Below are 24002 nucleotides of genomic sequence, written 5' to 3' on the forward strand. Positions count from 1 at the left end.
CGGAACTGTCGGAAGACTTTTGTTTGCGAGCAGCAGGTGGCGCTGAAGGTCCCGAGAAAAGCCGTGTCAGTCTACATAAAGATCGAGAAGAAGAGCGGTATTCCGGCAAGCGTGTGAATATAGCTCGCTGTCAAAAGTGCGTCTATTACTTCTATTTTAAAATGAGTCGCACTTACAATGATGAGCTTCAGTACCTGGATAAAATCCACAAGAACTGCTGGAGGATCAAGAAGGGCTTCGTGCCGAACATGCAGGTAAATCAGGACCGCAAACGTGTTCGTTTGGACGTGATTCAGTGACGCACATATAAACACGGAGAAACCCAAAGAAACAATCACGACAGTAATAACAGCGTTACTCGGTTAGCAGTAACTATCAACTTTGCGTCGTTGTTTGTGTGAAATGGAGTTAAAACTGAATGAAATGCTGAATAATGCTGTGGTGTTCAGGTGGAAGGTGTTTTCTATGTGAACGATCCTCTGGAGAAACTCATGTTTGAGGAGCTGAGAAACGCCTGTCGAGGTGGAGGTGAGGTGGAGGTTTTTATCAAATAATCGGTACAAACACCAGTAACGTGTATGGCTAAATTTAAACATATTAGGTTTTATATTATATAAATGTATTGATGTGTGTGTGTGTATATATATATATATATATATATATATATATATATATATATATATATATATATATATATATATATATATATATATATAAAACCTTTTGACACAACATAGCATTATAACATTAAAGGTCCTCTGAGGTTCCTTGAAATTTAATGAATGCATGCTGTAAAATAAAAAGATAATAGTAACATGAAAATTAACTGTGGTTATAACCCCAAAACATTGAACGTTATTACTATAGTTAAATCATGTATTTAAATAAATAAATATGTATAAACAGTTTTATATAAAAAAATAATTTATATTTATATATATATATATATATATATATATATATATATATATATATATATATATACAGATGACATTTTTTCAATCATTAATGTGCACTGTCATAAGTCATTAAGTCATAAAACACAGTCAAAGTCCAGTTTATGGTCTGCTGTGAAAACAAGTTCTTATAATGAGAACATGAAATTAAATTCTAGTTAACTGTGTGTTTTCTAAAATTAATTCAACATGTATTTAATGGATTTAAAATGTATAATAATAATAATAAACTCTCAAATATGAGTGAGCCGAGAAGCTGAAAAAAATAAACATTTAAATAAATGTTAAGTTTAGGTTGAATTAAAATGCTATAATTTATTAGATTACTATTTAATTATGATATGATTAACATAATATTTACCAGTGCAGCTTATATGTAATAAACTCATCACGAATCACACGGAGCCCATGGCAATGGTGTTTAAGTTCTGTATTTTTTTCTCTCTCCAGGGTTTGGTGGTTTCTTGCCTGCTATGAAGCAGATTGGAAACGTTGCCGCTCTGCCGGGAATCATACACGTGAGTTAAACGATCAGCGCTGACGCTCGCAGGAAACGCATCATGTCACTTCATCCTGTTTTCTGGTTTGAACGTGTTCCGCAGCGCTCCATCGGTTTACCAGACGTCCACTCCGGGTACGGCTTCGCTATCGGGAACATGGCAGCGTTTGACATGGACGAGGCCGAGGCCGTGGTGTCTCCCGGTACGTGATCGAGCCGCGCTCACATTAACGCTAACCTCGTCTGCTCACGCTGCGTCTCGTCTGCAGGCGGCGTGGGCTTCGACATTAACTGTGGCGTCCGTCTCCTGAGGACCAACCTGGACGAGGGAGACGTCCAGCCGGTCAAAGAGCAGCTGGCTCAGTCCATGTTTGACCACATTCCCGTCGGAGTCGGATCCAAGGGCGTCATTCCCATGGGAGCCAAGTAAACCGTTCCATTCTCTTACATGACTACAGAATAAAAGCCTCATTCTGCCACTGAATAAAAACAATTAAAAAAGGTTCTGACTCTTCTCAGAACTGCACATATATATATATATATATATATATATATATACACACATCATGTGAAAAAATTAGGACACCCTTTGAAAGCATGTGGTTTTATTGTAACATTTTTAATAAATGGTTATTTCATCTCAGTTTCAACAATACAGAGAGATTAAAGTAATCAAACTAAACAATGAAAACTGAAGAAAAGTCTTTTCAAGATCTTCTGTACATGTCATTCTACAAAAATGCCTATTCTAACTGAGGAAAAAGATAGGACACCCTTGCCCCTAATAGCGAGTGTTACCTCCTTTGGCTGAAATAACGGCAGTGAGACGGTTCTTGTAGCCATCTACCAGTCTCCGACATCGGTCTGAGGAAATTTTACCCCACTCTTTTTCAGCTGTGAGATGTTTGAGGGGTTTCTTGCACAGACAGCCCTTTTCAAGTCACCCCACAGCATCTCAATGGGATTCAAATCTGGACTTTGACTTGGCCTTTCCAGGACTCTCCATTTCTTCTTTTTCAGCCAATCTTTGGTTGATTTACTAGTATGTTTTGGGTCATTGTCATGTTGCATGGTCCAGTTCCGCTGATGGTCTCACATGTTCTTCAAGCACCTTCTGATACACAGTAGAATTCATGGGGGATTCTATGATGGTGAGCTGACCAGGTCCAGGACCCAAACCATGACACTTCCACCTCCATGCTTCACAGTTGGTATGAGGTTCTTTTCTTGGAATGCTGTGTTTGGTTTACGCCAAACATGTCCTCTGCTCTTGTGTCCAAATAATTCAATTTTGGACTCATCTGTCCAAAGAACATTATTCCAGAAGTCCTGGTCTTTGTCAACTTTATCTCTGGCAAATGTCAGTCTGGCCTTGATGTTTCTGTTGGAAAGCAAAGGTTTCCTCCTTGCACACCTCCCATGCAAGTTAAACTTGTACAGTCTCTTTCTGATTGTAGAGGCATGTACTTCTACATCAACAGTAACCAGAGCCTGCTGTAGTTCTCCAGATGACACTTTAGGGTTTTTGGAGACCTCTTTTAGCATCTTGCGGTCTGCTCTTGGGGTGAACTTGCTGGGGCGACCAGTCCTGGGCATGTTGGCAGTTGTTTTGAAAGCCCTCCACTTGTAGACTATCTTCCGGACAGTGGAATGGCTGATTTCAAAATCTTTTGAGATCTTTTTAAATCCCTTCCCAGACTCATAGGCTGCTACAATCTTTTTTCTGAAGTCCTCTGACAGCTCTTTTGCTCTCACCATGGTGCTCACTCTCACTTGAACAGTCAGGAGCACACCAAACTAAATGTCTGAGGTTTAAATAGGGCAAGCCTCATTCAACATGCAGAGTAACGATCTACTAATTATGTGCACCTGGGGTGATGTACCTGTGTGAGATCTGAGCCAATTTAAGAGGGAATACATGTGAGGGTGTCCTATCTTTTTCCTCAGTTAGAATAGGCATTTTTGTAGAATGACATGTACAGAAGATCTTGAAAAGACTTTTCTTCAGTTTTCATAGTTTAGTTTGATTACTTTAATCTCTCTGTATTGTTGAAACTGAGATGAAATAACCATTTATTAAAAATGTTACAATAAAACCACATGCTTTCAAAGGGTGTCCTAATTTTTTCACATGACTGTATGTATGTGCAGTTGAGAGCTATAGAGTGAGATTTGCGACACTCTCTCAGAATACTAACTTTGTAACTCACAATTCTACCTTTTTTTTCTATTTTTGTTGTTCTGACTTCACTTGTATTGAATTTCTCACAATTGTGACATAGTCATATCAGAGAACATAAATCTTTTTTTGAGGGACTGTATTCAGACTATATATATAATTCTGACTTTATAACTTGACACTGCGAGTATATATCACTCACAAAACATTTTAATGTATTACAATTTATTTTACTAATAAATATAGGCACTATGTATTTTTTTCTTGCAATAAACCGTTTAAAAAATTTATTTCTCAAATTTGCACATTTTATCAGTTCTGACTTTAACTCGATTTTGTAAGTTTGTCTCCATTTTGAAAAGAAGTGTCAAAAACAGTGATTGTTTATTGCAAGAAATAGAATACAGAGAGCCTGTATTTATTACTAAAATAATTAAAAATTTTAAAATTTAAAAAAAAATATATATATTTTTTTATTTAAAAAAAAGCTGAATAGATAAATATAAAATGAAAAAGCCACAGTAAATCAGAAATGTTGCCTTGAAACTAAAATAAGTTTAGCTTGAACTAAAATGACAAACTATAAATTAAATGAATTAAAACAGTATTAAAAAAAATAATCATAGAAGCAAATAAATTAACAGCCAAATTAAAGCACTAAAATAATTTTACAGAAGTTTAAAATTCAACTAAAATAAAATTAACGAATTAAACTTTGAATGAATTTAATTTCTTAGTGATTTGAATTAGCTTGAATTTTAGCAGTAGGAATAATACTATAATAAGTTTTAATCACTCAACCTGAATAATTATCCTAATAGCATATAATTTTTTTATATTAAGCTAGTTCATGTCTCGAGTGTTACTTTATTCTGGTTCTACACGGTGATTATTTCTTCATGTAGAGATCTGGAGGAGGCTCTGGAGATGGGGGTGGACTGGTCTCTGAGGGAAGGGTACGCCTGGGCCGAAGACAAGGAGCACTGCGAGGAATACGGCCGCATGCTGCAGGCCGACCCCAACAAAGTGTCGTCCAAAGCCAAGAAGAGAGGCCTGCCTCAGGTACACGCATTTACAAAAGAAAGTCACGCAAAGCACAGCAGAGCCCCTCGACTCACGCTTCTCCCGCGCTCGTGTAGCTGGGGACGCTGGGCGCTGGAAATCACTACGCCGAGATCCAGGTGGTGGACGAGATCTACAACGATTACGCTGCTAAGAAGATGGGCATCGACCACAAGGGTCAGATCTGTGTGATGATCCACAGCGGCAGCAGAGGCCTCGGGCACCAGGTGGCCACCGGTGAGCACGCACACGTACAGTACAGCTTCTGCAGGTTTTATTTTAATTAGTTTTTGTTTACATGTTTATTTCAAATAATGACATCGTTTTTTTTTTTAAGTAACAATTTTATGGTTTTAACCATAGTTTTATTTTTTTTAGTTTCTTTAGAATGTTATTTAAAATGTCTCATATTCATATTCATGAAGCTTATTAGTACTTTTTTTTTTTTTTTTTTTTTCCTCAGTTAAGGAATTTTAGGTACTTTTTATTAATTGTTAATGTTTTTATCTTTTTAATTTTTTCTCTAAACATTTTATTTCTGTAAAAGATTTTTTACCAAGTAGCTTTTAATTGCATTATTAATTTTAAAGGAACACTCCGCTTTTTTGGAAACGGGCTCGTTCCCCAGAGTGAATAAGTTGACTTGCGCCTAGAAAACGGCAACTTTAGTACACAATATAAACTACAGAAGATACGTTTTTAAATAAGAAAAATACAGAAACTCTTTGGTCATTTTTGAACGCCATGCTACTGGTCTAATCAGATTCAATGATCTATGCTAAGCTAGGCTAAAAGTGCTATCGCCAGATCCAGAGGTCGGCTGAATGGATTCAAAAAAGTGATTCTGCAACCATTCTCCAAGTATAGACTATATTAGATTTAGGCTATTTCCAAAAAAGTGGAGTGTTTATTTTAAAATATTTTACTTTAGTACAGTTTTACTTTATTTCAAGTAACAATATCAGTGTGGTTTGACTATACTAGCCTTCTCTCTCTCTCTCTCTTCAGATGCTCTGGTTGCGATGGAGAAGGCGATGAAGCGGGATAAGATCACGGTGAATGACCGTCAGTTGGCCTGCGCTCGTATCACGTCTCCTGAGGGTCAGGACTATCTGAAGGGCATGGCAGCGGCCGGCAACTACGCCTGGGTCAACCGCTCGTCCATGACCTTCCTCACCCGCCAGGTCGGTCCTCACACTGCTCGTTCCTGCTGTGTTTGGGTGTTTTAAGAAGAGCTGCTGACGTGTTTGTACTGACCTTCACTGCAGGCCTTCTCCAAGGTCTTCAACACCACCCCGGACGATCTGGACATGCACGTCATCTACGACGTCTCGCACAACATCGCCAAGGTGGAGGAGCACATGGTGGAGGGCAAACAGAAGACGCTCCTCGTGCACAGGAAGGGGTCGACCCGAGCGTTCCCGCCTCACCATCCGCTCATACCCGTCGACTATCAGGTGACTTTATATCTAAATCAAACGCATCTCTGTTCACTTTGATTCAGTGGCCTGTAGCCGGTTTAGTTTTTTTACACAGGATACATAAACATAATATACTAAACGCCTTTTCCTTTTGAGCTCTTTGTGTGAAACAATATCAATAATTCAGCTGATTCCTTTGCATAGTTGTATATTTTCTTTATGCCTCCTTTAAACTTTCGCTACAGCAGAAATATTTATTCCGGCCTTGTAAGTGCATTTAAGTAAAGCAATAAGCCTCCTGAAGCGTTTTATTTATGCATGGCGCTAACATCCCTTAGCTGTTATAAACAGGAAAAAAAGTTTAAAAACGCTTCCTTACAAGGACTTTTTAAAACGGTTATTCTGTAGTAAGGTTTCACAAAATAAAATGAAGTGATATCAATAAAAACTTATTCCACCAAACAATGTAGTTCCTCAGAAAGGATGTGGTTGCCAAGCAACACAAAGTAAAGGAGTGTAGGTTTGGAGAATAATTAATGCCGCTTTGAACACGGTTCAACCAATCAGAATCAAGGACCAGAACTATACACTTTATAATAAAGCAACAAGCCCCGTGAAGCAGTGGTTTCAAGTCAATTTATAGCTATTAGAAATGCACTGTAAACCATGGCTTCTTGGCTTATTCCATACCCGTATGTTTCACAAAATAAACAAGGTACATGTTTGTAGAGTATTTTTCCAATCAGAATAAAACAGAATAAATCAGTTTTACTCATTTTAGTTTTTAAAACGAATTAGTCAAGCTCTGTTTGTTCGCGCTGCAGGCCACAGGATAACGATTAGTGCATGTTATTCTCTTCAGCTGACCGGCCAGCCCGTTCTGATCGGAGGAACCATGGGCACCTGCAGTTACGTGCTGACGGGCACCGAGCAGGGCATGACGGAGACGTTCGGCACCACGTGTCACGGAGCGGTGAGTCATGTGATCAGATCTGCTGCTGCGGTCGTGTCTGTACTCGCCGTCTGACGCGTGTTTGTGAACGCCGTAGGGCCGGGCTCTGTCCAGAGCCAAATCCAGACGCAACCTGGACTTCCAGGACGTTCTGGATAAACTGGCAGACAAGGGCATCGCTATCAGAGTGGCGTCACCAAAGCTGGTGATGGAGGAGGTGAGGGTTCTTCATTTTGTCAACAATAGAGACTCCAGCTCTATGTATACCGTTTTTCCTATTTTTTAAAGAACCATTTCTATTATGTATCCAAAAATAAAACCGTATTAAATTACCACTTAATATTACACATAATTCTCTTATTACCATATTACTTTTAAGCTATATATCTATAGCTTAAAATATGGATTATTCAAAAAAAAAAAATTATTTCTGCATTTCTTGTGCTGAAATAAAAAATTTAATAAAAATCCTTCATGTTAAAATCAATTGTAACATTTTTTTTAAAAATAAATTTAAGCACAAGAAACGCAGAAATAAAGTTTTTGAATAATCATCCTGCATAATTATTACATTTCAGCTGCAATTCATTCTAGTAAAATATACATTTTCTTTAAATGATTCTTTAATAAAAACGGATTGAATCAGTATCGGAAAACTTCAGTAGAACAGCCATTAAGAAGTGTCTTATATGCGTGTTAACACATTATCATCTTTCACATTAGGCTCCTGAATCCTACAAGAACGTCACGGATGTGGTGAACACGTGCCACGACGCCGGCATCAGCAAGAAGGCCATCAAGCTCAGACCGATCGCCGTGATTAAAGGCTGAAACCTCAAGAAGCTGCACGTTTCTCAAATATTTAGCACTTAATGGTGACGTGGCTCAGGCATTACTTGTGTTTGGTTTTGGGTTGGAGGGTGAACGTTTACAGCAAGAGCTACTGAAGTGGAATAAAAGCATTGCATCGGTGCCTCTGCTTGTTCTCCTCAATGTGCACGAGTTCACGAACGTGGCCGCTTTAAATAAACCTAAAGCTGGAAATCAGACGGAGATTAGTAAACACTTTATTGGTCATGACAAAAGGGAGTGAGAGGGCCTGTCCCAACATATCAAAAATAAATCAAGTTTGCAGTCTACCTTGTGTCTTTCTCCTCTTTTTTTTGGCATAAACAGACGAGCAGGATCAGAGCTGAACAGGTCCGTGTCGGGCAAATCACAGGACGTCTGAAGCAAAGTCTCATGGGTAATGACAAAGATCGTTTCTCTAACAGTCATTCTCACGTTACATGTCAGCTTACGGCAAAGTGCTTTATCCAGTTTGTTTTCCTATCATGATAAAAGCCAATGTGATGTCGAGACCCAAGACACGTTTAGGTCCAAGCCTTTGATGGGTGCTCCAGGGCTGAAAGGGTTAATACATGTGCAGCATCTCTAAGTCCAACACAGATTGTCAATAATGTCCTTTTGTCAGCCGTTAACGGGACCGAAGTAAAAGCAGAGAGAGCCGAACCGATTTGTCCCTCTGATGAGAGTTTCAACTTTACACAAAGTACATTTCCAAACAAAAGAATCGCTAGCAGCACAATTTAACCAAAAAATTCCCAAACCACCTCGTATTTTCACAGTTCATAACATTGCATATTTCAAATGGGCTTCAAAAGGCATTAAACGACTGAATGTTGAGACCGTGATGGAGCGGATAAACGTTTAGTGTCGGGTACAGTACAGCTTTGATGGGAATGCCATATGATATGGAAAATTAGAGGGAACTTCTGATGATTTAGCAGTTTGAACAATTAAAAGTAAAAAAATTTCAATCGAAAAAAAATTCTGCCGGGTTGAGCCCACATCAAGAGCACTTCCGTATCTTAACCTCATCACATCAAACTAAAACCTATGCTTCATTTATGCAAGTAAAAAAAAAAAAAGAAAGAAAAGCAATTAAATATTCTTAAACCGGCCCTTCTTGAAATGAAATTTGAGAAAAATCCAGATTTCTAGCACACGTTTCAAAAATAAACATTTCATTAAATTCATTCTAGAATTTTCTGTAACATGTAACTTAGATTTCCAAACAATTGTATTTCAAATGGAAATGAGTTTTCCCTCGAAATTCTGTCAAGGACTGAAGCCCCACCCACTTTCACAAACCCCACCTACAGTATGGCATATCGTCCAATCGCAGACGTCGCCTCCGGTCCGGGCGGATAAACCTCCGTGGAGAGCACAACTCTGATTGGGCCAAGGTCGGTGTGGGGGCGTGGTCACGTCACGTGTCAGCCAATCCCCATGCATCTCCTGTCGGGGGCGGTGTCCCGCAGACAGGATGGGTGTGGTTACGCTTCTTTTAAGTGCAAAAGTAGCTCCTATGCTAAGCTCTGTCGTTATGGTGGTCTGTAAGTGACTCCCGAGCTCCTAAAAAGCCCCGCTTGACAGTTCCAGTTTTAAAGTTTGGCCTGCTGGAAGAAAACCTGTACACACACACACACACACACACACACACAAAAGTGTGTTAAAACGGCCACATAATCTAACACTCAATGGTGTATATATATAGACCGCATGAAGCCTCCTGAAATACCTTCATGTAGTTTTTCAGAACCTTAACATCCGGCTGCTGAAGCACTTGACAGAGCTCCTGAGGAGAAAAACAGATATTAACTATTATACTGCAGTCTAAAGCAGTCTATACTTTCTTTTAGAAGATTCATCTTGCACAGATGCTGGGCCACAGATTAAAAAAAAAAAAAAAAAAAAAAAAAAGATACTGAATGTAGATAAATAAGGTTTAAATCTGTGATACCACTGTTTTGCAACTTGTTGAAGGAGTACAATAGGTTCTGTTGCAATTTTCCCAGTTTCCCAATATATTTAAAAATAATAATAAATCAAATAAGAAATAAGTGTTTAACAAAAATAAAGACTTTTAGTGCCGTGTGAAATTAATTTTTAAACAGTAATTGTTTTTCCCGCTTCAACGGTTGTTCATTTAATTTTAATGGGTAAATGTTTGTAATCAAAAATATTAAAATGTTTAATTAAAAACATTTTCAGGGCCATGAAAAATTTTAATTTTATTGTTTTTTCCTGGATGTCATTTTAATGGTTTAATATGTATTATATCAGAAAGCATTTATCATTTAACACTTACACTAATACCCAATGATTTATTTTTTTACATTTTTAATAAATTTTCAATTGAAAATTTAATACCAAAAATGGTGGTAAGACATAATGCCTCTCTTCAATCTTTTTAATTTTAAATCAAATAAAAATTGTATTGCTTTTATTAAAATTGTTAATCAAGTAACAAAAAAAATAAAAATAAAAAAATAAGAGGTCAACCATTATCACTTTGACAAGTACATACTAATTTACAATACTAACATGTGTCAGTGTTTTTTTTTAAGTTAAGATGAATGTCTATTCTGACGTGTGTGTGTGTGTGTGTGTGTGTCAGGTGAAGATTGAATCCTTTCAGTGATGCTGAAGGAGCAGGTGTGTCTGTTACCTGTGTGATTTCAGGTGAGACCTGCAGTGATGGCAGATACTCCTGTAGAAACTGAACACACTCTGGCCCCTGTATGAACAGCATTAAAACAACCTGTAGTTAGATTCATGAACTATTAACCTGAATATAACCGGTTTGGGGTCGAGGTGATTTCAGACTCACTCTTTTGAGATGAATCATGTGCAGAGTCAGCGTACACTCGGACAGCGTCTGAAACACACAGCAAATCGTTACAAATCCCGTCAGACATTTGATTCAAAAGGTGTATTCGACTGACGTACCAGAACGGTCTGGGCATCTGAAAGGTCAAAGGTTGGTTTCAGAGGGGCCATGAAGCACGCCGGGACGATATGCTTATAGATGAAGTCTGGAAATCCCACCAAACCGTCTTTTCCACCTGAGGAAGAGAACATGTTAAAAGCAGTGATTTGTAAGTATTACAGTTTTTATTCAATTAAAATGTTTGCTAGTTCTCTCATTAAGATGTAATTATTTAGGTGTAAATTACTTGACGCTGCCTGAAGAATAACATGCTAAAACACTGTATATTTTGTGTTATTATAATTAATATTTTGCATTAGCTTTTAATTTTGAATATTTTCTTTTAAAATAATTGTGTGTTTTGCATTATTTTTTAAATTCATTAAATTTTTATTTCCACTTATTGCACTTTTTTTAAACCTTAATTTCCTTTAGTTGAGTTAGTTTATTTTAACTTCTCACCTAATATCTATATTGTGTTATTCCAGTTTAATTTCAATTAACAAAAACATTTTCATATTTTTAAATGATAACCACCCTTATTAAATTCCTAGAAGCATAACATGTTTAAATTGTTATTTTAGTATTAGTACTCGTATACTATTATAGTTATTATTTTCAGTTAGCTTTTCCGTACCCCAGAGTTCCACGAGTCTGGACAGGATAATGAAGCAGGTCTTCTGGGCGATGGGGTCCGGGAAGTCCACAGCTCCCTGGATGATGGTGAACAGCACACGCTCGATATTCTCAGCTCCTGCCAAACGGCACCTTAAAGTCAGTTCACCTTTCCAGACACAGGCTTGCAGGTCTTTTTAAACGGGACTCACCCTGACTGGCCATGACCTCGTTCATGCCGCTGCTGGCGATGGTCTGAATGAAACTGAAGTAGCTTCTTCTCAGCATCTGCTTCTCTAACGCAGCCGTCTGGTCGTTCTCCTCCGCCGGACGAGACAACACCTCGAATATGGCCATCACTAGAGGCATGAAGACCTCCTGAAGGAAAGGAGACACCTGGTTCTGGGAGAGACAGAGAGTCTGTAAGAACTAGTATAGGAATTGTATTATTATTAAAATGTTATTTATTTTATGAACTACTGCTAAAGGTATAAATGGAAAAATCTATGGTAAATTTATGTGAAAGTAAGACTGCATTTGGGTGGGTGGGGAATAAAAGAGAGACAGAGAAAAATTGAGTTGTGGGGCTGCACAATTTAGCCAAAAAAATATCAATGGTTCAAAATTACTATATAATAAAAAATAACTATAAAATTACTATAAAATAAAGTAACTAACGTAATTGTAATTTATTAGTATTAAAATGAGAATTGTTACTGTAAATTTTTAATTTTTAAAATTACACTTCAAAATAAAAACAAAAAACTTTCTGTAAAATTACAACAACTGTAATATTTTACAGTGGTCTTAGTTTCTGCATTTTCAAACACTTGACAGAAAGCCACACGGGAGGCTTTAATCTTCTCTTTTGCTGATACACACCAAACATTACAGATTTCGCATTTTCAAACGCACACGTATGTATGTACCTTACGTATTCTGTACCTTAAACTTGGCGGTGATCTGACTGATGAGCGGGATGAACTCCTGCAGGTCTTTGGGCTCGCAGTCCTTCAGCATGTGCTGTGAGGCGGCTGGAATGAAGGGCAGCACTTCCTCCTCCAGACAGATGATCATACGGTGGAGGAAAGAGCGTACAGCGCTGCGCAGCGGCCCTCTCTGCACCGGACAGCTGAGCGCCGGGAGAAAGGCCTGCAGACAGTCCAGATAAACCTCTGAGCAGCCGCACTGCTTCACCGTCTGCTTGTTACTGAACGCCTTGCTGGTGCGACTGAGGAAGAGCAACAGACCGCCACACAATGATTACATCTTCATTTGGTCTTTTTTTTAATTTATTTTTAATTTTTTTAAGTTAAACCCACTGTTATGAGCCTAGGAGCAAATAACAGGCAAGACACCATTGTTTTTCTCAGGTTAGTGTTGTTTTACTGTCATCGAGATATATATATTTTCTGCTGTCATGTTTTCTGTCATTATTAATGCTTTTAATTTTTTCCTATTTTATGTTGTAGTTATTTTAATAAATCAAATTAAACTTTCAAATTTCTCATTAAACTGAGAAATGTTGCCTCTGTATATTTTTCATATCTGCATTTTTTTTAATTAATATTTTTAATATTTTAAGTTGTAATACTTTACAATACATTTATTTAATACTATAATAGTTTACATGAACTAAGAATGAACAGTATTTCGTCAGCATTTATTAGGCTCAGTTAATGATGCTGATTTTATCAATTACTAAAGCATTATAAAAAAACAAAAAAAATAAACATTTGTGCTTTTAACATTAATTAAATACAAAAAAGGCAACAAAATTAAACAAATGTTAAAATTTGGAATTTTAAAAAGGTGAATTTCTCAATATTTAGATTTTTTTGGTTGCATCTCAGCCAAACATTGTCCTCACACATGAACGGAAAGCTTGTCTATTCAGGTTTCTGATGATGCATAAATCGCAACTTCGAAAAAGTCATATATGTAAATGTAACACTCCCAAATGCACTATGAACTAAATCAGTTCTACAAAACATTTACTTCCTCTCCTGTTCACGCTGTCAGTGTTGTGTGTTCACCTGGCGAATCCCACGGCGTGACTCAGACAATCGGCCAGCACCGCCTGTCTCTCTTCGTCGGCCTCCTGCGGTAGTTTTGCGAGCAGCATGCGGAAGGCCTCCATCAGCGGCGTCAGGAGACTGCGCATCAGAGCCTGCTTACGCTCGGCCGGACTCTCTCCGTTCACGATCAGCACACCGGCCGTCTCAAACATGAACAGCTGATCATCATTGCTCAGCAGCGCTGGAAAGCCGTTCTCCTGTACACATGAAGAGAGGAGAGCGATCACACAAGCTGTATTTAAAGCTGACTTACCGCTTCAGATGAGTTTGATGATCCCTTACCGGTGGAGCGAGCTCTAACAGGTCCTGTATTCTGCTGAGTATGTCCTCGATGAACGCATTCATGTGTTTACTGTGAAAATAAGCAAGAAATTAATATCAGTGCCTGACTGTTTAAATGCATACGATGAATGCATTGTAAAAGCATCTTGCAAATGCATCCATTTACTAGAAATGCGTGAACATTATGATGTAACGCCATGTTAGCAACAGTATATTCATGGCAAGAGAAAACATTTCATATACACGTGTGTGTGTTTAAATTTATGCATTTAGCATGCAGTTATATCCTAAGCCAATTACAGTTAGTCAAAGAGCCAACAATAAGTATAATAATGTCAGGTGTGTCAGCTATTAAGCAAATATTTAAATGTGTTTTGTTGTTACTAAAATTCTGAGATCTAATTTCAATGTTAGTTATGATCACAGAAAAAACTGACTTTCTGTATACCTTTTACCTAGTGTGTGTAAGCGTGTGTGTAGAGTTGTAACTCACTGCAGGGTTTTGATGAAGCGTGAGAACAGATAAGCCACTCGACTGCGCACCTTCGGACTGCTGTGCCTCAGACCACGGTGGTCTAAAAACGCCATCTAAAAGAAAAAGGAAAAAGAAAAACGCATTTCAAAAGTGTTTAAACTATGAGTGACACAAAATACCTTTTGTAAAATTAGTCGGGAGAAAAATGCTTCAAACACTCACCAAAACACTGGGAATGTGTTGCGGCTCGACGAGGAAGAACTTATCATAACGAACGACGGTCTCGAAGAACTCCAGAGTCACAGAGGAATGCTGATATTCACTCACGCCACAGGAGATCAGCTACACACGAAAATAAAAACCATGCATTTCTACAGATTCACAGAAAACACCTACTAACATGTCATTCAGTGTAACAATCCTGTCAGGCATACTTACAACTAAATTCCATTTACGACATTAAAAGCTTAATTACTTTCACCCCAAACACTAATTGGTTGCATTTTTTTTTTTAATAAAATTTGGTAAGCACTGTGCTGCGTCCGAACTGTGCTACTTTGCTTCTTTTATTTTAAACTGTTTTAAATCAATCTCTTTTTGCTTTAAATTCAATTTATCTTAAATCAGTGTTTTTATTTTATTTTAATTTCTTTTATTGTTATTTAAATCTTGTAATTATTTTATTTCCTCTTTTGTAAAGCACTTTGAATTACCATTGTGTATGAAATGTGCTATATAAATAAACTTGCCTTGCCTTGCCTATGCTTGCTTACCATTTTTTAAAAATACATTTAAATGTAAATGAAGGTAATAAAGCTTCAGAGAGAAATGAACAATGTTCTTCTCACGGTTCTCATCATGGACTGCAGCGTGCTGGTTTTCGTTGTGTCTCCAGAGAAATGCGCTCCGTGAGACGCAGGAAGAGCTTCACCCAGCATATACAGCAGCCTGATGGCCACCTCCACCTCCATGAACTGCAACGTCTGCCAGTTCCTGCACACACACACACAGAGAAATCAGTGATAAGACTAGGTGACATCTCCACTTCATCACCATAGAGTGCTTTTCAACCCTCACAATACCCAAAACATTTGGTTTTATTTTTCAATTCACTTTATGTCATGACAAACAGTAGACAATGAAGTACTATAGAAACACACATACACTTCGCCAGATCACACAATTGTACTTTTCTGTTGGTGTCATCAATCTGGCAACCCAAGTGTGCCAAGTCTGGGGAGGAGGGGCCAGGTGAAAAGAACCCTCTCCAATATTTAGAATTTAGGCTAAATTGTACATACAGCTCCTTTAAAGTTATCATCAAAAGAGTCATGTACAGGACACCAAAAGGCACCCTACAGTGATATCACTTCCCAGAACTTGTGGGAGATATGGGATAATGTGATATAACCATGAAGAACTTGTTTTGCAGGTTTGCGGAGTCTATCAGTGAACTTTCATTTTAAAAGGAACAAGGAATACACTCTTTTCTGTGAAATTTCCCAGAATGCTGTGCATGTTTGAGTCTTACTGCATGGTGGCGTTGAAGACTCTGTGCACGGCCTCCAGCAGAAGCTCAGGAGAGACTTGAGCCAATCGGTCCAGCAACATCTTTAACTGTTTCCTGTACTCGACAAACATGGCCTCATCCTCACCCTGAGAGAAACAGACAGACTGGACTGAGCAATTTATATATAAAACCAAATTCACAATACGGCTTAGTGCAATGAAACATTTTCAGAAGTGGCTTTAAATGTGAATTTGGGCCAACGGTCATTTATGGTATATTCATATCGCCAGATCACCGATGCACAATATTATCATGTATGGGTGGGTGGGGGCAAGAGAGAGACTCTGTAAGAGCTGGGAGCTATAGCGGTATTAATTTGACTACTGCTATGATTCCAATATTTTTTCTCTCTTTCATATCGCGATATAATACTGATATCGTCACCTGGACAGTGGAAAATAATCGTGATATGACCCTTGAAACATCCCTACTCTCTGAACATGTCATAGGCTATTTTATAACTATTTGGGGTTTTAATAATTGGAGGCCATCTAATAATAATAATAATAATCAAAATAATTTATACATTGCATTAGGATAATATCATCTTGAATATACACAAAGACATCTGCTATTGTCAATATCTCTGACTATAGTAAGAGATAACCCTAGTTTGTTGCAAATAGAATTCAATAGAACAGTTTACTAATGATGGTTTTGGAAAGACACCCTAATTCTGTTCATTCCATCAAAATAAAAGTTTGACTGTTTAAGATTTTAAGACAGCCATTAAATTAAATATAATTTTACAGTATTTTTTTTTTTTTTTAAATACTCAGTTCCTTTATTTACAGTGAAATGTTACAGTACAACATTTCTTATTTAGTAGTTACTTATATTTTTATTTTGTAAGAATGTTTATACATCATTATGGCTTTACTATAATAAAATTGTACCCCCGTTTTAACATTGTGTTGGCACAAACAAACGCTGTACATTTATATCGCCAAAGCACAAAAACAAACCAAACACACTGACCTCATTTTCAAAGTTATACTCATCATCGTATTTGAGTTTGTTCATCACAGCCAGCATTATCGCCTGTTAGCAAGACAACAACAATCATAAACAACAGCATTACTTCACACTCGTGCAGCTGAGATATGAGCCTGTGATGCTGCTCTACCTCCACGTTGCTTTTCTGCTGCTCGTTGAGAGCTGGAAGCTGAAAAACACAAACACACAGCAAGTTGAAGACGAGAATCACGGTAGACCGTCGCTCAGACTCAAAATGAGAGTTTAGCATACCTGTTTGAGAACATGCAGGTAGTCATAACAGAAGCCCACGATGTTGGCTGAAATATCGTCATCTTCATGAATTAGCAGCTGCAGCATCAGAGGAACCTTTGCCTCCACGGCACGTAGAGGTTCCCCCGAAACCTTGACATCTCCCACCTTACTGAGTTTAGTCCAGCTCAGCACCAGAGACTGACCCATCCCGTTAACCAACCGAGAGAACTTAGCCAGAAAATCCACATCCTCCTCCTGATGGATGTGACAGATGACAAATCAGTCCTCCGTCTCAAGACCGAATAACATGCAACTTCATACACAGCAAAATCAATAACACTATACGGCTTCATGTGACTGCACTTTAACATTAATGGACAACTATATGGGATCTTAAAGTGAAGAGTGCCACTCCAGGCATTGATAGTTTGATAGTTTAACATTTGTGAATTTTTATTTTTTTAAATTAAGATGTAAATATTAATAATTTGACTTTTTAGTTGTACTACTATTTCTTGTTTTGTTTACAATAAAACTAGTGCTGGGCAACGATTAATTGCGATTAATATATTTATATTCACATCAGTTGTGTTACATATAAATATGTATTTGATAAATAAACATGATATATAAAAACTTTAAGACTGTTTAATACTACTTTAAAGAGTTCTCCCAAAACTAAAAAAGTCGTCTTTTTAAATTAATTGCAGTTGTTTTTCTGACCCATAAATAAAATGTTACACATTTTACTAAATTTACCACTAAAATGTGATTAAGGCATATTTACAACAATAATCAATTTACACACATCAAAAGATTAATTGCTTTCACCACAAACACTACTTGGTTGGAATTTTACATATTTTAAATTTGCCACTATCCTAGGTTTTGCCCATTTGTCAGTAAGAGTTTTTACTCATTTAAAGACAAAATTTAATATGCTTCCTTATTCTTTTATATATTTTTAATACGTACAAGTCAGAATAAGCATGTCTGAATTTTTTTGACAGGATGAACAATTTCCAGACCAGTTATGTCTTCACACACCTGCTCAATATTGAAGAACCCAGCGGACTGCAGCACCTGACACAGAGACTCCACCAGCTTGGTTTTGTCAACAGGATCCATGCCCTTATTGATGATCTCAAACAGACAATCACACGCCTCCTCACGCAGCTCCTCCATGGACATGTGGCTGAGCAACACATTGACAAACCTACACAAACACACAGACAGGAAGCTCAGGGAAGGTCACTGGAGTCGACGAAATATAGGTCTGACCCTGGAGTGCAAAACCAGTCCGAATAAATGTATGGTTTGTTAGGATTGGACAGTAATTGGCCGAGATACAAGAGCACTAATTGAAAAATTGAGGTCATTTTCAAAACCTCTTCTAGAACGTAATATCCTAATGATTTTTGATATAAAGGAAAAACTGATCTTTTGAAAAATAGACTAGAAAAATACTATGGAAGTCAATGGTGACCAAAACAAACTTTCTTCTAAATATCTTCCTTTGTGTTCGGCTAAACAAAGAAATCCATGCAGATTAGGAACAACTCAAGGGACAGTAAATGACGACAGAATTGTAATTTTTGGCTGAACTATTCATTTATTGTCATATTCTGCAAGACCTTATTCTAAACCCTTAATCCGACCCAATTTTTAAATTTAATTTAAGTATTAAAGGAAAACTCAACTTTTCTTTTTGGAAATAACTCCCCCAGAGTTAATCAGTTGTGTACTTCTTTTTTTTAATCCATTTAACCGATCTCCAGGTCTCTCGATAGCACTTTTAGCATAGCTTAGCATAGATCACTGAATCCAATTAGACCAGTAGCATTGCATTCAAAAATGACCAAAGAGTATACATATTTTTCCACAAAGCTCAACTGGGGGAGCTGGAGAATTTCCCAAAAAAGAGGAGTGTTCCTTTAATAATCAGTAATTATGAGCATATTTAGGCAAAAGTCAGTTAACAGTGAGAAATGAACTCTAAAGTGTGAGCAGAATTATTTACATAGTTCATTTAAATTCAATACTTTTTGGAAAGACTAATTTGTACAGTCATCAATTACACCGTTGAAGATGCAATCAGTAACTATGAACTAATTATATAAGACCAATACTGCTCTGACCTGTCGTTGGCGATGAGGTTGAGGTCGATCCAGGACACGTACGCGCCCACCACCTCCAGACACTGGCAGGTCAGCTCACTGTGGGTGTGCTGGTACGTCTGAAGGATCTGGAACCAGGACTGGACCAGAGCCGGGATGCACTGCTCGCGCATGCTGTCCTTAATCAGAGTGTTTCTGCGCGTCTCCTGAGGCAGGACGGAGAGAGACCTTTTAAAGGCATTTCGGGAGCAAAAAACACTTTTCTCAGCGAGTTGGGCCGGTTTTACCTCAGGACTGTGCAGGATGTCCCGATCAACCACCTCCGCGTCGATAGCCATCAGCGTGCGCAGGTAAATGTCCACACCGTTTGGATTCAGTCCCACCAAATTGAGGATGTCGAAGAAGAACTTGGGCCATAATGTCAGATACTCCATCACAAACGTCAGGGCCAAAACCTGCGCCGCCTTATTCCTGATAAAGGGCTTCTCTGGATGCACGTTCATCAACTGGACAAACAGGCAAATATATAGACAGCAAATCATATTAAATGTACATACAGCTTGGGGATTTTTTTAGGGTTCACATGAATATTAATGAAAATGTAAACGGTACTAACCTGAGCCTGCAACCATTTCATCAGGGTCTCTCGGATCAGCTGCTGTTGAGCTGCAGTGAGCGACCCATGTCTGTAGAACAAAACATTTATACAATTTTAAAAACTGAACGAAATACTGGTTTTGCACAGTTAAAACAAAAAAATAATGTCGCAAATAAGGTGGACACGTTAACATTTTAGACACGTTTTAATGAAAGCAAACCCTGAGCAAGAGATGTCAATTTCAGAGCCAAATCTAATTAATTATGCAATTAATTCTATATTAACTAGCATGTTTAGCATGTGACAATCTCCCTTTAAATACAAATCATTCTCTTTGGTTTCAAGGATTAAAGTCAGCTTAATATTAAAATTCACCTTAGATATTTTTTAAATGCACTAAAGTGAACAAATCTTCAGTGCATGTTACTTTTTTTTTTTTTGTCATTGTCATGTTTAATTAAAATATCATTTCAACATTCGTGCACTATTCCCAAAGCAACTAAAGTTGAATTTAGGATAGATTTTTTCTGTTATCCCCTCCCATCTTCTGAGTTTGCAAAGATCCAGTGATACCTGAATTTGATCTGGTGCTCCAAGACTTGAAAGCAGAAGAACTTCACATGATCGTCACTGACAGAGAAACACACACAGATCGCATTTATCAATATTAAGCAGCAGCAAGGACTGCTATAATCTTACATACATAAATACACCAGATTTAGCCGTTTCATGCTCTGCTGCAGAGCGTTTTACCTGTAAACCCCTTTAGCCAGGGCTTCAGCGCACACCTCCCATCCATCCAGAGACTCTTTCAACTGCTCAAAGTATGCCAGCGCCTGTAAACACACAGAGAACATCAATCAAGAATGTGCTTAACGCACTCTACGATGCACTACGAGTATAAGCTATGGGAAATATGTAAACAAACAGTTGAATGATGTGCAGACAAAGACTGCACGCAATACTAAATTGTCTGTGTGTTTGTGTATGTCGCTCGTTGGGATGCTCCGGTGTTTTGCGCTCACCCTCTGCCTGTAGCAGGCATCGGCGTTGGGGTTCAGTCCCATGAGGGCCTGCTCGTCCATGATGGCAGGTAACACCGACTCGCAGGCCATACGTGGGTTAGCTGCTGTCCTCGATCAGTTTATCCCAAATCTCCAAACAGGACACACACATCTGATAGAGACACAGACATCCACTTAAACATAAGTCAGTCTTTATTATCTTCCGGTACTCACTATAACAAAAATGTAAATAAACTGTTACAAAGAAAAATAAAAATAAAAATAGTAGACTGATAATAGGTATACTGATAAACTAGACAGCAGGATGATGAATGGCTGATATTAATATACAGAATACAAAAGTAATGACTAAGGTATTAAGGTACTGTTTCATTGTGCATTAATGTTAACTGTATTAAAGTATTAATTGTTTATTAACTACAAAAATATTGTTGCATTCATCGAAACTGCACAGGTGGATCAAAAAAGTTTTAACTAATTGCATGTGTGAATTGTACATAAAAACCTGTGTGCAGTGATGATAATAAAAACTTTCACACAGGTTTTTGTGTGTGATCTGACAACATAGTAATATACTGGATATGAAGGTACAATGAGAAACACTGTAAATGTCAGACCATCACCCAAAGGTGGCTCAGAAGCGCTTCTGGAGTGGCATTTAGGTGTTCTTCAAACAGACTTTTTAATGCTGCTCAGAAGTGGCATAAGTGCATTCACACACCAATTACGACTGTATACTTTGATACTGGGGCTAAACAGCCTTTTCTCATCTGTATAAAGCCGCCTTCAGATCTCATCATTTAGAATGAATTAAAACAGAGGACTTTAACAATTAGCCGTTTCATTATTACTCAATTCAACATCAATACGCACACAAGAAGCTGAAATGACCTCACCAGTACAACTGTTAAGTGACCAAACAAACACACACATGCTGAATCAGCTCTCTTTCAGCACGACTGACTCACTCTTTCTCTCTGTCTGCCCTTTATTCTTTCCTTAACTGTGTGCATACAAATATAAGCCTCAAAATATTGTATGGCATCATAATGCTTTTAATGCGTCGTACCAAGCCATTTCAGTGTTTTGACACGCATCACGTCAGTTTTATAGCATACTTTAAGCCTAAACGCTATGGCAACCCATTATCTGACAGGACCTCTGTAACACAGTACTTTTTCTGATGCAACACGGGCCCAATAGTGAGCTCAATAAACTCCATGTCGTCCGCTAACCCAAAACACTATTACATTTGTACCATAAAATTATGTTTACCTCAGATATTGGCTTAACTCGGGACTACATCTCGTATTATCAAAACAACCGACTTATTCCTGCGCGCTCGCGCTGCTAGCCGACAAGCGTGTCACGCGCGTGCCGAATCTCAGAGAACGTGGCGTGACAGACTGAGAAAACACGCCGAAATAACGACAAACCTCCGTCGTACGGCAACCGAAACACAAAACCGACGCGCGCGAGGGGTGTTAAATAACACACGTGGGTAGTTTAGCGAGTTATCGGCTTAATTGGCGGATAAGATTGTTGTGAATGTGATGATGATGACGCCCCGCGCGCTGTCAGACAAAAGACTCGCGCGGGACTTTCACATACATTAATAAAACACGCCACGACCGTGTAAACGTATGGATAAGGTAAAGTTTACCGCACCTTACCGTGAACTTTACCGCTCCATCATCATCCGCCCAGCTCAAGCGACTCAGTGCGCATGTAACAGATTCAACAGCGGCGTGTCGGGCCGACCGGATATGCGGGGCACGAGAACAGGAAGAACTTCAGCGCGTAAACGCGCGCGCGCGCGCACTCACACCCCTGACGTATATGATCGAGGAGGACGTATCATTTTTATATAACTCTTTATATAACGACTGCAGACTACCCCCCCAAAGAAAACCTTTACACCTTTGGCTGCGAATGCATGTACAAAAGAAATGATAAATTATGACTACTGATGAGATCCAGTGTCATTAAAACTAAAACTAAATAACAAAAATAAACACTAAATGAGAATCCATGTTAATATAGTACATTCATATGAAATTACGTTAAAAACATTAACTGTAAGAACTTGCATGTCCAAGAAATGAGAAAATCAAAGTTGTGCAGTGCACTATATAGCTAATAAACCCGTTGTGTTGTTTCTTTTCACTAGAGGGCTCTGTTCACCAACTAATGAGAGAAGATTTTGCCCATAGCTTTTCTTTCAGACCAGTGGAACAAAACGTCCAAAATACACCTTTAAGTGTTAATTTTATTACACTTTATCTTTGCTGGATCTGTTTATCTATCTTCAAAGGCTGCGATTTTTTCTCTATTTCGGTAGCACTTTACACACACCAAACTTTACGTAACATAATTAACCAAGATTATTATTAGTAGAGATAATTTATTCATCTTTTAGGATAACGAACTAAGGGATTTGTACTTTGGGATCTACTTTAGGTATTTTGAAAATATAAATATATTCACATCTTTCACACAGTTGTTAATATTCAATTAGAGCAACAATCATACAATTTTAAGGGGAGCAGCTCGTTCCTCTTTTCTGTTTGAATTGCTTTTAACTGCTCTGAAAATCACACTCTGCTCTCTTTGTTTGTAAAAGATTCAAAGCCGGGTTTAAAAACATGGCCCTGTGAGCCAAAGCCCATTTCACCCCTTCTCTGTCGGTATAAAACCGTTCGTGTTTATTTAAACGGAAAGCTTTTTCATGGCAATCCACGGAACGGTGTTGAAAAGCAATCGGCTCACACTACTTCATTTCTGTCCGAGACGCTACGCTTCCCGCCTCGCAGGATCGTGGCGCGCAGGTACAGAGGCGGGAAATCCTCTGAACCAATAATCCCGGGTAATTTTCATGGCTCTGCAGCAGCCGCCCATCTAAATTGTACAGATGTTTCCCACGCTTGCGGGCCGATTGATTTCCCTGCTGGTCGAGGTAATTACCCAATCCAGTTCGCTCGGACAACGCAAAAGCTTTGGTACTAATTCGTGTCATGGTTTCTTCTTCTTCCCGCCAAAAACCGCAGGCAGCGCGGCCGTTACAATTACTATGCTGCATTTGAAAATCGGCCGTTGGTTTACGCGGTAATTAGGTAAATTAAATAACAACCATGGAAGACTCGCGAAAAGCACGTCCATTCTTTATAC

General features: G+C 38.3%; 2 protein-coding genes across 2 annotated transcripts; one reads left to right on the forward strand and one right to left on the reverse strand.

Moving 5' to 3' along the window:
* The first annotated feature begins 73 nt into the window (after nt 1-73).
* rtcb (RNA 2',3'-cyclic phosphate and 5'-OH ligase) lies at nt 74-8208 on the forward strand. The gene is made up of 12 exons (XM_043230748.1): nt 74-254; nt 450-528; nt 1407-1474; nt 1559-1658; nt 1725-1881; nt 4540-4696; nt 4774-4933; nt 5705-5880; nt 5965-6153; nt 6980-7090; nt 7167-7286; nt 7793-8208. Exons 1-12 carry the CDS (start codon nt 162-164, stop codon nt 7898-7900), a joined length of 1518 nt encoding a protein of 505 aa, XP_043086683.1. The 5' UTR covers nt 74-161; the 3' UTR covers nt 7901-8208.
* xpot (exportin, tRNA (nuclear export receptor for tRNAs)) lies at nt 8121-22619 on the reverse strand. Its single transcript, XM_043230747.1, has 25 exons — nt 22508-22619; nt 20835-20985; nt 20563-20645; nt 20383-20439; nt 19828-19897; nt 19499-19717; nt 19233-19417; nt 18142-18310; nt 17113-17349; nt 16991-17029; nt 16843-16905; nt 15826-15950; nt 15143-15287; nt 14517-14636; nt 14313-14407; nt 13820-13889; nt 13496-13734; nt 12405-12690; nt 11672-11861; nt 11482-11598; nt 10865-10980; nt 10746-10793; nt 10584-10652; nt 9654-9710; nt 8121-9543 (listed from the first exon to the last, which is right to left on the reverse strand). Exons 2-25 carry the CDS (start codon nt 20922-20924, stop codon nt 9517-9519), a joined length of 2916 nt encoding a protein of 971 aa, XP_043086682.1. The 5' UTR covers nt 20925-20985; nt 22508-22619; the 3' UTR covers nt 8121-9516.
* Between the last annotated feature and the right edge of the window lie 1383 nt (nt 22620-24002).

This window comes from Puntigrus tetrazona, unplaced genomic scaffold (genome assembly GCF_018831695.1).
Source record: "Puntigrus tetrazona isolate hp1 unplaced genomic scaffold, ASM1883169v1 S000000223, whole genome shotgun sequence".
NCBI lineage: Eukaryota > Metazoa > Chordata > Actinopteri > Cypriniformes > Cyprinidae > Puntigrus > Puntigrus tetrazona.

What these genes read in the sequence shown, in the direction of transcription:
- rtcb (XM_043230748.1), top strand. Translation starts at nt 162, where the DNA reads ATGAGTCGCACTTACAATGATGAGCTTCAGTACCTGGATAAAATCCAC. An exon ending in AAACGCCTGTCGAGGTGGAG is followed by an intron (nt 529 to 1,406) that starts GTGAGGTGGAGG and finishes TTCTCTCTCCAG; the next exon opens with GGTTTGGTGGTTTCTTGCCT. An exon ending in CTCTGCCGGGAATCATACAC is followed by an intron (nt 1,475 to 1,558) that starts GTGAGTTAAACG and finishes CGTGTTCCGCAG; the next exon opens with CGCTCCATCGGTTTACCAGA.
- xpot (XM_043230747.1), bottom strand. Translation starts at nt 20,924, where the DNA reads ATGGCCTGCGAGTCGGTGTTACCTGCCATCATGGACGAGCAGGCCCTC. An exon ending in AGCAGAAAAGCAACGTGGAG is followed by an intron (nt 16,906 to 16,990) that starts GTAGAGCAGCAT and finishes TCTTGCTAACAG; the next exon opens with GCGATAATGCTGGCTGTGAT. An exon ending in TGTTAGAGCTCGCTCCACCG is followed by an intron (nt 13,735 to 13,819) that starts GTAAGGGATCAT and finishes TCATGTGTACAG; the next exon opens with GAGAACGGCTTTCCAGCGCT.